This window comes from Trachypithecus francoisi, unplaced genomic scaffold (genome assembly GCF_009764315.1).
Source record: "Trachypithecus francoisi isolate TF-2019V2 unplaced genomic scaffold, Tfra_2.0 Lachesis_group20, whole genome shotgun sequence".
In the NCBI taxonomy this organism is placed as follows: Eukaryota; Metazoa; Chordata; class Mammalia; order Primates; family Cercopithecidae; genus Trachypithecus; species Trachypithecus francoisi.
Window position 1 is genome coordinate 437,069 of NW_022681466.1, and position 14,258 is coordinate 451,326.

Below are 14,258 nucleotides of genomic sequence, written 5' to 3' on the forward strand. Positions count from 1 at the left end.
AAAACCAATTTCCAGGATACCTGAACTCAGAGTGGATGAATGCAAGAGGGTAAGGTGGGCTCTGAAGCTATAGTCAGGGTCATGAACTATACCTGAAAAAAGATGACCTGTCAGGCCCCTCCCCACATTTGGCACAGAACACACAGTAGCCGCAGTTGTCCTCAGGGTAAGAGTCCCATATTTACTTACTAAGAGACATTATCTGAGGAGCACAGCTGGGCAAACCTGATGTAACTGCAGACAATAATTCGGGCAAGATGGAATGAATAAGAGGATAAGAAGGACTTTATTTATTTATTTATTTATTTATGTTGCCTTTGAAATGGGAGTTTATAGTGGGCTCTGGGATTGGAAAAATAAGGCCAAACCTTAGATGAATTAGGATCCCTCCACCAAGTGATACAGGGACATGCACATAGAAAATAAGCTTTCCATACACCTTGAGCAGCCACACACCCCACTCCACCTCCACAGTCACTTGAGGTGCAGTGCCATATACTGACCCACATCCACCTAGGGAGACAGGGATTCTCACATTAAAAGATAAACATGTTACCAATAATTGTCAGATTTTGAGAAAAGAGGAAAAAAATGGCACAGAAGCTTCCAACTTAAACCATAAAATACCTAAGTACAGAGACAAAAATAAAAAAATAAATTAATACAAGTCCACTGTCCTCAAGAGTGACCAAAGAGGAAAAGAGAGACCTGATTTACTTATCTTATGAGCTCATAGGTAAAGAAACCTTTCTAGATCTCGGAAATTAAACGTACAATTAGCATTTAAGGTAGTGAGGTGAATAAAATTTACTTTCCAAAACCCAAATGGTAAACAAGAAGAATGAGAAACGGAAAGGAAAAGACCATCTTTGTTTAAAGACCATACACCGCAGGCCTGAATCGCAAATCCATGGGAAAATCAAATGAGTGAGGAACTTGGCAAGGGAAGACTCTTACTGTAATTTTTTTTTTTTTTTAACGTCTGAGGTACTAACATAAAAGTTCCTTCTTCAAAGTTAATTAAGCGGTTAGAAAAAAAAAAAAATACCGACTGGGTACAGTGGCTCACATCTATAATCCCAGCACTTTGGGAAGCCAAGGAGGGCAGATCACTTGAGGCCAGGAGTTCAAGACAAGCCTGGTCAACATGGCAAAATCCCATTTCTACTAAAACTACAAGAAAAAAAAATTAGTCAGACGTGATGGCACACACCTGTAATCCCAGCTACTCAGGAGGCTGAGGCAGGAGAATCGCTTGAACCTGGGAGGTGGAGTTTGCATTGAACCAAGATCGCACCACTGCACTCCAGCCTGGGCAACAGAGCAAGACTCTGTCTCAAAACAAAACAAAAACAAAACCAACTACCCATTGTTTGGGATAATAAAATAAGGTGTCTTCCTGTATCTTGTACTTAATGAAGGGGCATGGGGGATAGATAGCCCATCTTCACATGGTGACCAGTGTGCATTGTCTTTGTGGTATAGGTTAGGCTGCTGTGTAACAAAGTGATCTCAAAATAGAATGGGTGTGCCAATATAGAAATGTATTTGTCACGTAATAGCTTAGGGTAGTCAGGTAGATAGACATCTTTACTCTTCCAGGTTATACAGTGACCCAAGTTCTTTTTCTCTTGTCCTCACCATCCTTGGCATCTCCAAAATCAGAGTAAATATGCACTGTTCCTCATAAGGTGTTTTCTATAAATGAAGTTTAAATACCCATTTTCTTCTCTTATGATTTACTTTCCCCTCCTCCTGTGCTATTCAACAATAAAAATAACTTATTTCTGGATTTAAATTTTATTTTTCTTTTCACCTGTGTTATTGATGATCAACAGGCTGGTACGGGGTTCCTGGGGAAGTTGTCCAGGAGATAGAAAATACAATTCGGTTTTAAATTCCCAATCGATCTTTTCATTTAACATAGCATACATTATATTTTCGACAATCAAAGGGAACACTGCGATTCCAAATACCAATAATCTAAACAATAAAGAAACATTAGCATATGAATCTCTAGGAATTGTATTTATTTAGTAAGACATTCCACAAGTATTTGTTGAGTGCCAAGCGTGCCTTATGCCTATCATGATTTGGTACTAAAATTCTGAAGGTAATACCCTAGCATGCTACACAGTACCAGAAGGCATTACTATATAAACACCAGGTTATGAAACCATGAAAACAAAACACACCTGCATGTATAAGCCTAATCAAGTGTGAACATTCAAGTATTCCCACTGTCAGAAAACTTAAATGCTGAATTTGTCCACCCCGTGGCAGGAATGTCAGATACTGTGTTCAAAATTATCTTCTAGTTTGAACCTCTTTTGAAACTCATGATCTAACACAGTACTCTGCTACTCACAGGGTCAACAACACTTTCGCTTGACGTTTTAACTTTAAGAAACGGAGCCACGCCATGGCAAAGACTTGCATTCTCCAGAGGCTCATGTCACTCATAGCTGTCTGCATTTCAGAGAAGGAAGAGTGAGCCAGCTCCATTTCATTGAGGCTTTCTGAGTCTCTTATCATCTCCACTTGTTCGAAATCTATATATACACACACACAAACACACATATTATAATATTAATGCCATCCTGGAGGCATCACAGATTTTCCTTAGTAATATTAAAAATAGTATTACATGGCCAGGCATGGTGGCTTACGCCTGTAATCCCAGCACTCTGGGAGGCTGAGGTGGGCAGATCACCTGAGGTCAGGATTTCAAGACCAGCCTGGTCAACATGGCGAAATCCTGTCTCTACCAAAAATATAAAACTTAGTCGGGCCTGGTGGCGGGCGCCTGTAATCCCAGCTCCTCAAGAGGCTGAGGTAGGAGAACCGCTTGAACCTGGGAGGCAGAGGTTGCTGTGAGCCGAGATTGCACCACTGCACTCTGGCCTAGGAGACAGAGCAAGATTCTGTCTCAAAAAAAAAAAAAGAAAGGTTTTACATTTGTTTTATTTTTATAACCAATTCAAAGGAATTATTTAGACAACGTTTTTCAATATTTATTAAGTTTATACTTCACCACTGTCATCTATATTTTCTTCCTATAGTTAAGTTTGTAATTGCCAATGGTGATAAAAAGGTAAAAGTTTAAATCAAATAAAGTTTTAGATTGCTTGTGGTTACAGTGCAAACAATATAAGAAGCATGTTATGATGCCCATATTCTATACTCAGTGAGAAAATATGCTGAATTCATACCAAAAGAATAATTCACAAAAATGGTGATCTCATTGTGCCCAATATTTGAAAGGCAAAGAAATTCCCAAGAGTATCATTACTTGGAGGGATTTTTAAGAAATCTTCTGCATAAAAATAGCTAATCATTATGACCTAAATATCTACTACTAAGGTATCAATCATTTAGCAGTAGAGGGGAAAGATCATCAGCTCTGAACTGCCAGATCTGTACATGAGTTTTACATCTGTGATTGGGGAAAATCACTTAACTGCTCACAGGTCTGATTTTCTCATTTGTAAACCAGTGCCAATGACACTTCTTGGAAAGGTTATTATAGGAAGATAATGTTGAAGGCATATATATCAATGTATATCCATACATTAAGCATAAGAGGAGCTCCATAATGACAATAATTATTATCACCCATTAAAATATACAAGAGTGGATGCTGAGAATTCTCCCCACTAAGACCTTAGTGGAATTTTGTATATTAACAAGCTAAGAGCAATTTTTATCTTAAAAAAAAATCTGTTCAGACCTCATTCCCCTAATTAAGAGCCTTTCACAGCCTGAAGGTATCTAAGAAGCAGGGAACATCTGAGGATAGGAAACAGTTTTCAAAAGGAAACTTGGTAGACTCCATGAAGGGATCTGTGATCAGTCTTAGTAATGATGCTAAGAAATAATGACAGCCCATCTTAAACAGCAGAGCCAAATTTGGAATGAAATCACATTTCTTAGTGTGAATCACCCATAAGAAATTATAAATACTAAATTGATACATGATCATTTGGGAATCGGTTTTCTGTGAATTGCACAAGTGGCTTTACCTTGTTCGATAGTTGACTGTCCTTCCAGTTTCATAAAGATTTCATTTAGAGTTGACATGGAAATGTCATAACCTGTCACTCCCTGGTCAGAACACTTATCCAGATTACTGAAAAGATCTAAGGCAAAAAATATGAATAGATACTTTGAAAAACCACATCGAGAACTAAACCAAGTAAATTAATACTTATTTAAAAGATGATACATAATATTGTTGGGCCGGGCGCGGTGGCTCAAGCCTGTAATCCCAGCACTTTGGGAGGCCGAGATGGGCGGATCATGAGGTCAGGAGATCGAGATCATCCTGGCTAACACGGTGAAACCCCGTCTCTACTAAAAAATACAAAAAACTAGCCGGGCGAGGTGGCGGGCGCCTGTAGTCCCAGCTGCTCGGGAGGCTGAGGCAGGAGAATGGCGTGAACCCGGGAGGCGGAGCTTGCAGTGAGCTGAGATCCGGCCACTGCACTCCAGCCTGGGCGACAGAGCGAGACGCCATCTCAAAAAAAAAAAAAAAAAAAAAAAAAAAAAGATGATACATAATATTGTTAAGAAAATTATGTCTTTGGAGTATCACAGTAGTCAAAAGCAAAATTTCATGAAAATCCTCTCCTTCTCTGAAATAACTAAGGAAGACCTCTTCCTCCATCCTCAAACTGTCTCACTTCATCTTCCATTCTCAGTTAATGAGCTTCCTGTAGATTTCTCTGCAGAAACCTGAACAATCAGAAAGACCATTATCTTCTCACCTCCACACTACAAACCCATGTATATCTCTACCTATATTCTGGGTCTTCTTTCTGTATTAAGTCTTTTAATGGTTTCTCAATGCATTTAAAATAAAAATCAAAGTCAATAACACAACCTCTGAGGCTCCAAAAGAGCCTGTCTCCATCTGCTCCCTCACTCATTGCCCTCCAGACATCCTCCTTTCCCCTCGACTTGGAGTGCTCTTGACCATTTTCTTCTTGTGGCCTTCAGTGGCCACTCTATATAAACCTCAGCCAGACACCAGTCATCACTGTAACTCACTGGCCTTGTTTATTATTTTAGTGTACAATTGTTGAAAAATTTGTATATTTTATGTGTCTACTTTTCCCTATCTAGTTAGATGTAGGCTGTGGTATTTCTAGTTGTTGGAGCAGTGCCTTTTATATAATACTTTCCCAGTACACATTTATTGGGTAACTCTTTCATGGAGATACTTGCATGAGATGGCAGGATTCTAGAAGACTCTTAGATGCTACTTTCTACTTTGGGTGGGAGGATGGGCCAATGACATTATTGAGAGGAACTAGGTGGATGAGACTGTAGCATACACTGTGTTTCCCTATGACCTGCACATGGCAGCAAGGGACCTGGGAGTCCCATGTCCTGAAAAGGATATAAGCATGCCATTCGACTAGCAGAGGCCTTAGGTCTGTGTAAAGGCTGCCATGGGCCAGGAGGTCAACAAAGTAATTCTGGCAAAGTAACATATTCCAGTAGTGGTACCAACATATAATTCCTTATTCTCCTTCTCTGACCAAAAATGAAAGTGGACCAGTTGCACGTCACAGGGCCTTAGTCCAAGAACAAAATGACATGATAGTCCACTGATCTGAGAAGAACACCATCTTCTATGCTACTGCAAGGACATAGAGAGCTGCCACATTGGGGAGTGAAGCTAAAATCTGGGAATTCCTGTGTATTTGCCTAATGAAACTGAATTATGTAAAAGAGCTTATTTAAGGCAGGTATATAGGGAGTTATACCTTTAACAAACTAAATGTTTAAACCAAAAGGAAGCTATTTAAATCAAAAGACACTGCAATACATTTCCTCATTTGTAAGATAGGGCAAGTTATAGCACCCATCTCACAGAAAAAACAGTTGTGAGAACTAAAGGAGTTAATATATATGAAACCATTAGAACAGTGCCTAACATGTAGAAAACATTACACAAAGAGCTAGTAATCTTTAGGATTGCTTATCAAACAAAGTCTAAATGGGTGCTGCTACCCAGTTGGCAGGGAACCGAGGGTTGGACACTTTTGTAGACTACGTAAGTTGTTTTTCTCTGCAAAATAACACATGCACAATTAAAATAGAGAAATACTGCCTTATCCACAGTTTCATTTTCCACAGTTTCAATTATCTACCATCAACTGCTGTCTAAAAACATAAAATGGAAAATTCGAGAAATAATTCATAAGTTTTCAGTTGTGTGCCCTTGTAAGTAGTGTGATGAAATCCTTCACCATCCCACTCCATCTTGCTCAGGCTCAGGACATGCATCATCCCCTGTCCAGCAGAACCATGCTATACCCGCCTGTCACTTAGTAGCCCTCTGGGATATTAGAGCAACTGTCACAGTATTGCAGTACAAGGCACCCCTATTTTACCTAATAAGGCTCCCAAAGTGCAAGAGTAATGATGCTGGCAATTTGGATATGCCAACGAAAAGCCATAAAATGCTTCCTGTAGGTGAAAAGGTGAAAGTTTTCAACAAGGAAAAAAAAAGTCTTACGCTGATGCTAAGATCTAATGTAAGAATGAATCTTCTGTCTGTGAAATTGTGAAGAAGGCAAAAGAAATTCATGCTACTTTTGCGGTTGCACCTCAAACTGCAAAAGTTACAGCCACAATGCATGTTAAGTGCTTAGTTAAGATGGAAAAGGCATTCAATGTGTAGGTGGAAGACATGAACAGAAATGTTTTTGGATCGATGGCAGTTAGGTTTGGTTCTATCCACGGTTTCAGGCATGAACTGGAGATCCTGGAACTATCTATTCCTTGTGAATAATGGGGGGCTAGCTTACAAAGAGAAACTTGTAGCAGAAACCTTTCTGCCCCACCAACATCTCTTCTGGATTCACCTGCACATGGTAAATCTACTTATTAAAAGCACCTGCCTGAGGTCCTTTTTCTGTACTTGGAAGTATTCTAAGCTCATGTTCAGAGTAAGCCAGATGGATGAGAAAGTTAATGCTCTTGTAGGCATCCCTTAATCAACAATGGATGGGGAACAGTGGGTAAGAACCCCAGCTTACTCACCCCTCTGGTGACAAAACGCTGAACCCATTTATTTCATTTATTTCCCTCCCATAGGCATTGCACCTCAATTGCCTACCACAGTAATCTGCTCCAGAATTCAGACTTCCCTGGCTGCCTTCCCTTCCCTCTCACCTGTCCCCATTATCTGCTGGTGCTTTGAGGAAGCAACTACCCAATAAATCAATGGCACTCAATCCTTCCTCTCAAGTTCTGCTTCTCAGGTGGCCAAAACTAAGAAAAAGTCTAAATTAATTAGACAAAGAAAATTACTATAATAATAAAGTGAACATTTTTTCCCAAATTTCATTTATTGTAATCATAGTTGAGTTACCTGGAAATACGTTTGTCCTTTCCAATGGCAAAGTATATACAAGCTTTTCTTTGTTTTTTGTTTTTAATTTAGCATCGGGGATGTGATGAGTAATGAAGGATGTTATTTGTTCTGGATTACATATTTCATTCCTATGTAAACTAATATTTAAAAGAAAAGACAAGTCATTTGCATTTTCTCCACCACTACCACAAAAGAAGAGCTTGAATTGAACACCTAGCTGTAGAGCACTACTTTGCTTGGCTTTATGAAACAAAAAGATGAGTAAATTATAACATGATAGTAATCTGTCAGTTTGAAAATTTTATAATCTATATATATAGAAAATGTATAAGCCCAGAACAATTACAAATATACAATTATATAATATAAATTAAATAATAAAGAGTTTTATATGTATAGTTATAGATAAATGTAGGAAGGTGAGAATGTTAGGAAGAAGAGACTTCTTAGGGAAAATAATTATTATACCAGACCATATCATTAGCTAGTAGAGAAAATCTGGCCCACATGCATGCTTTGTTTGGCCACAGAGTTTAAACAATTATTTTAGCCTGGATATACACTGATATGGTTTGGCTGTGTCTCCACCCAAATGTCATCTTGATTTGTAGTTCCCATAATTCCTACATGTCATAGGAGGGACCCGGTGGGAGGTAATTGAATCATAGGGGTGGTGACCCTCATGCTGTTCTCATGATAGTGAGTTCTCATGAGATATGATGGTTTTATAAGGGGCTTTTCCCTGCCTTCACTCTGCATTTCTCCTTGCTGCCGCCATGTGAAGAAGGGTGTGTTTGCTTTCCCTTCTGCCATGATTGTAAGTTTCCTGAGACCTACTCAGCCACGCTGAACTGTGAGTCAATTAAACCTCTTTCCTTTATATGTTACCCAGTCTCCGGTATGTCATTAGCAGCATGAGAACAGACTAATATATACACTTTTTTGCTAGCCACAGTTATCATTACTCTCTGCCCCTAGATTTCTCCTTGTTGATACTGGCTTCTGAAATTATTTGCCTTTTTGCCCTATGAAAGAATGAAAACACATTCCAGAATTATATGGATCGGCTAAGGAAAATGATGGTAGGAAGAAGGTAGAGGTTTAGGCTACACAGAACAGCTACCTGGAAAAATGGCACATGAAGTAGTCCTGCTGTGAAAAGTCAGGCTTGGTTTATCATGTTGAAATGTTGCCAACGATTAACATTGTAAAGACACAGGAGGAAGGAAAGTAGGAAAAGTATTCAGGAAACACTGATCAATCCAGTATGGTAGAGATGAAGCATGAAGCCAGTTCTGTTTCATAATTGTCCACCTTTTTCATATACCAGTATTGAAAACACATAAGTCCAATCTATTCCCAAAGCCTTTACCTTAGGTGATATCCAAGACCCCACCTTCTTTTCAAAAAGATAGAAGAACCTGCACACTTCAGTCTCCCATTGGACATGATCACTTTTCTATCTGAATGAAAGAAATCAAGTGAGAAAAGACATTGGGGGTCATTCATTTCTTCTTTCTCTAGTAAAGAAAGATGGGGAGCCAAGGCTCAGAAGTGCAAAGAAGAAGTATTCAACAGGGTATAACTAGATCTAGTGTGCATTTTAACATTTGAAATATACGTTAAAATTGATGCATTTAAAATGAACTCGTGATATTATTCAGCCATAAAAAAGAATGAAACCATGTCTTCTGCAGCAACATGGATGGAACTGGAGTCTATTATCATAAGTGAAACAGAGAAACAGAAAGTCAAATACTGCATGTTCTCATTTATAAGTGGGAGCTAAATAATGGGTATACATGGACATACAGTATGGAATAATAGACACTGATGACTTGGAAGTATGGAAGAGTCAGAGGGGGATGGGGAATGAGAAATTATTTAATGGGTACAACGTACATTATTTGGTGATGAATACACCAAAAGCCCAGACTTCACCACTACATAATATATCCATGTAAAAAAACTGTATTTGTACTCATTAAATTTATACAAACAAATTAAATTAAAAATAAAATAAGCTCATGAATACCAGTCTATCTGCACCTTCCAATACTTTCTGGAAAAAAAAAAAGCCACATAAATTACATGGTATACTCTATACTCTGATGCTAAACAATGAGTGGCTATTTTTCAACTAAATATATATAAAAGAAGATTTGAATGTTTAAATTAACTGATAGCTGATCTAAAAAAAAAAAAACGGGCAATCAGAATTTTTCATTAGTTGTCACTACCTAGCAAATGTACAACCAGAAAGGAATTCCACAGTGGAACTAGATTCTTGTCATCCTCCTGACTGCTATAGAATGTAAGAACAGTGCCATCATGAGAGCAGGGCTCTTACCCTGAGAATAGACTTCGCTTCTAAATTCCCCAATTGCACCATGGTAATACTGAGATAAAACCAACAATTACCAGCCAGGATGTCAGCCTCATCCATGGACTGGGTACTGAAAAGGATCACATGATCTGCTCTACGCTCTCTCAGGAGGCTCCACACTTGATTTCTGGAAAAAGGATCCAATCCAGTAGTTGGTTCATCTAAGAGCAAAATCTACAGAGAATGAAGATACATAAAATATGTCTCTCATATTAACTGAATCCAGATGATAGCATGAAAAACAATAAATACCATAAAATAATAACCATCCAGTCATTTTTCTCCAACATATATCTATTTATAGTTAAACATAGCAGGCTCTCTCTTGATACATTACAATGAAAGCTCTATCACCTTTAGTGGTAAAAGAACTTGACATTTTACAGACATTCAACCTGCTTCCTTCCCCATGCATAATCTCACTTACTTTAGGATCTCCTAAAATGGCAATCCCAAAAGTCAGCTTTCTTTTCTGTCCTTCACTTAAATGTTTGGCAAGGTTATCTTGAATGTTTTGCATGTCCAATTCCAGTAATATTCGTTGTACCTATATGAGAAAATACACAACTTTTAAAATCCAAAATGATTCATATTATGCAATTTTAACCGCTCATTAAAGCAGTCGATATTTGTTATGGGACCTCTTTGCCTAAATTTTATTCATAACAAGGCATATAAATCATTGAAGAGAATTCTGTGGTCATGATTTAATTTGGTAAGTGGGTGGCAGGTCAGTTAATCCAAGCATGCCCTCCTACCTCTTGTTCCACTTCCTGTGGATGAATCCCTTTTATTTTAGCAAACAGGCTGAGGTTTTCCTTCACGGTGAGTATGTCAAATTGAACATTGAATTGAGGACAGATACCAGTTATCTTTCTGATTTCCTCCAAGTCTTGCATTTCAGAGAGATTTTTATTATAGATGGTAACTGATCCTAAGAATAGAAGTTAAAAATAAAATTGGCAAGATAATACATTTTATTAACATTCATAGATTTCATTTAAGAAAATATTGGCATATATTCACAAATGTCTAAAATGATTTGTGAACAACTACTAATTATTCTTGACATAAATATATGCTTATAGAACTGCACATTTGTGAACACAATTTGTGAAGAACTACTAATTATTCTTGACACAAACATATGCTTATAGAACTGCACATTTACCCTGAAATATCATACGATGGAATAAATAAAATAATTTTATAAATATTGCAGAAATATGAAGCATATTCAAAATTATGTAGCTCTTGGAAACAACTTTAGATAAACATTATTTTCTCTTAAGTCATCAAATTTAACATTTAAAATGAAAGGCATATGCTTGACCTCATTTTATTATAAGACATCTTGCCTTTGAGAAATGTCTTCTTGCTCACCTTCTGTTGGAACAGACAATCCATTAAGAATATTTAGCAGTGAAGATTTGCCAGCTCCACTGTGACCCAGAATTGCCGTGATTTGACCTTCATATATGTCAAAGAGCAAGCCTATTTTTAGAACAAATTATTAGAACAAATTGCTAACAAATTATTAACAGTATAAACCGAAAGGCATTAGACCGGTCTGGTCCCAATATAGAACAAGGTTATTTAGTTTAGTGGTGTATTTCTCAGCATTTCAATACTTTAAAATACACAATGTTCAATATTTTCCTAATTGTCAAAATAATATGTGACAAAACTGTAATAATTAAAATAATATGTTACTGGTGCAGGATATAGTGACCAATGGAACAGAATAGAAGTCTAATGTGGACCAACGTAAATATAAAAATGAGATTAATAAAATGACCTTTCAAACTTATTAAAAAGATGGTTTATTTAATAAATAATTTTGGGACAACTAAACAAATAAATTAACAAATTGTATGTTTGTAAATTTTTTTTTTTTTTTTTTTTGCGAGAGGATCACATTCTGCCACCTAGACTGGAGTGCAGTGGAGCAAATGGAGCAATCACAGCTCACTGCAGCCTCAATCTCCCATGCTTAGGCAATTCTCCCATGTCAGCCCCCTGTAGCTGAGACTATCAGCCCACGCCACCACACTTGGCTAATTTTTGTATTTTTAGTAGAGACAGGGTTTCGCCATGTTGCCCAGGCTGAATTCAAACTCCTGAGTTCAAGCAATCAACCCACTTTGGGATTTACAGGTATGAGCCACCATGCCTGGCCTGTAATTTTTAAATGGAAAGTATACAGTGTTTTCCAGGGTAAGAGGGAAATGATACTGGCTGTTGGGACTGACACATAGAACTGGAAAAATAAAATAGAAGCCTCAGTTTCCTCATCTGCAATGTGAGAGATATATTAATATGTCTTTCACAGGCCTAAATGTAAAATGGCACATGTAAATTACTTAGCATAGTTTCCAGCACACACCAAGTCCTCAATGAAATCTAAGTGTTTATTGCTATTGTTGTCATTGTCATTACTATTCATTATGTATTGCTTCTGGGAGTATGACTTTTTATAATTTTAGTGGGAAATAATTTGAAATATGAATCAAGAATCTTGAAAGTATGCTTCCTTTGAATACTTCTGCTTCTAGAGATTTATATTCAAGAAACAATTTATGACATTTACAAAGATTGAACAAGGCTGTTCATTCTAGTATTTTTTATTACACTAAAAATTGGAAACAAACTGGATCTCATACACTGGTGTGTTAATAAGTTAATCCTGATATCCATATAATGGAATGCTATTTGGCTTCTGAAAAATAGGCCATAGATAAAAGATTTCAAAAGTGTGTCCCAAAGGTGCTGCAGATGTGCTCCAGAAACTAACTCCATGAGGAAGGAAGGGGAGGCTAAGGGAACGCAACCACTTCCCTGATTTCCCAAAGAGCAGCTTCACTTGGTTCGAATTCATATTCACATTTTTAATGTATTGACGTCCAATGCTTTTAATTTTTTAAGGTGCTATTTTTAAAATGAACAAAATGCTTAAAGAAGTTTTTTGTTTCGACAAAAAGAAGTTCATGACTTGATGGAGTGCAAAGGTAGTTCAAAATGTGTTCCAAAACTTTCAGTAATTGATTTAAAGTTATTTCAATATATCCTGAGCTAAAATTAAGAAAGAAATCACAGATCTGGATGGTATCTGATGAGAGAAACCTAGAGAGAATAAAATCGCTCATACAAATACATTAAATTCTCAAAGACCTAATCTAAAAGTAATGAATAAGACTGAATTAAAGGATGCTGCATTTATTACAAAATACATGCAATATAAACACAATGGTTGGAGAACTCTCCACTTCTGGAATGTTCATGGCTCTTCTTTTTCAGCTTTTAAGGCTTCTTTTATAACAATCATTTTTATTCCTCCTAAAAATTATTTTTAATAAAAGCAAATTGTCCTCCATGAAATATAGCTACTCACTTTGATGTTTGCTTAAATGTCTGTTATAGAAAACTGTATGTTAGAATATTTTGTATCAAAATGTGTTTTTTCATTTCAAATGATAAATTATGTTTGTAATAGGATATTGGCTTGTGAAATTTAACTCATAGTCAATTGTTTTACTCATCTTGCTTTAGTTAACCTCACCAGTACATATAAACTATGTAAATTCACCAGCTAGTATAAAACCTTTATCAGATTTCAGTCTAGATGTTGTTTCCTCACAGTGACAATATATAAAATATTGTTCATAGCAGATTAATCTTTAAAAGCAAAGATAAATTGCATCTTTCATTGTATGATACCATTTTTATAAATTAATAGATCCATGCAATATCTGGAAGAATTTTACAGCGTATTCTTAATCATGATTAATGTCCAAGTGATAGCGTTGAGTTATTTGCATTCTTTTTTCTTTTGCTTATCTATATGTTTCAAATTTTTTCACATTGAATTGTTTCCCTTTTTTATATTAAAGAAATAAGTGAAAGAATGAAATGTTTAAATGTTTTTCTTTACCTTTCAATGCTTCCACTTTTCCAGACTTTCCTTTATATTCCTTCTTAACATTTCTGATTCTGAAATAACAAAAAGGGTGCTTACTTAGCCAACACAGAAGTGAAAATAGCACAAGCCATTAAGAGCCCTAGTCATAGTGACAGCTGCAGCCAACCACTTTATGTGAAATAAGGGATGGCATAGTCTACTCAGAAAGTAAAATACCTATTTTTGATTAATCATTTCCCCTGAGGTGGAAAATAAAGGAGTCTCTCTCAAGTTACAATTAAACTACTAGTATTTTGTCTAGAAAAGTAGAATGCTGTGTAATTATCCTCACTTTCTTCCTCGAGTTTTAGAATAGTTGGTTCTTTCCCCTGTTCCAGCTCATTTACCTGGGGCCTTGAACTGGCATCCTGCATCCTCTCCATGTCTTGCTTATTAGTTTATTAGTCAAGACACTCTGGCACCTGCATCTTTTACAGTCCTCCCTAATAGCTCCTCTTTGAACTCAGCTCTACTTTGGACACAATTTGATTTCTCTCCTCCCTGTATTGTACAAAATTCTCAAAATA

The 14,258-nt window shown here is 36.8% G+C and overlaps 1 protein-coding gene across 3 annotated transcripts in view; it reads right to left on the reverse strand.

Moving 5' to 3' along the window:
• The window catches only part of ABCA6 (ATP binding cassette subfamily A member 6), a 61,079-nt gene that overhangs the window by 24,452 nt on the left and 22,369 nt on the right, over positions 1-14,258 (reverse strand). For all 3 annotated transcript variants that reach the window (XM_033181973.1, XM_033181972.1, XM_033181974.1), the window contains 10 exons: positions 13,705-13,763; positions 11,157-11,267; positions 10,532-10,707; positions 10,201-10,320; positions 9,809-9,947; positions 8,760-8,850; positions 7,385-7,524; positions 4,023-4,139; positions 2,369-2,552; positions 1,817-1,983 (listed from right to left, as the gene is read on the reverse strand). In XM_033181973.1, coding sequence (XP_033037864.1) covers positions 1,817-1,983; positions 2,369-2,552; positions 4,023-4,139; positions 7,385-7,524; positions 8,760-8,850; positions 9,809-9,947; positions 10,201-10,320; positions 10,532-10,707; positions 11,157-11,267; positions 13,705-13,763 — 1,304 coding nt within the window. The remainder of the gene's footprint in view (positions 1-1,816; positions 1,984-2,368; positions 2,553-4,022; positions 4,140-7,384; positions 7,525-8,759; positions 8,851-9,808; positions 9,948-10,200; positions 10,321-10,531; positions 10,708-11,156; positions 11,268-13,704; positions 13,764-14,258) is intronic.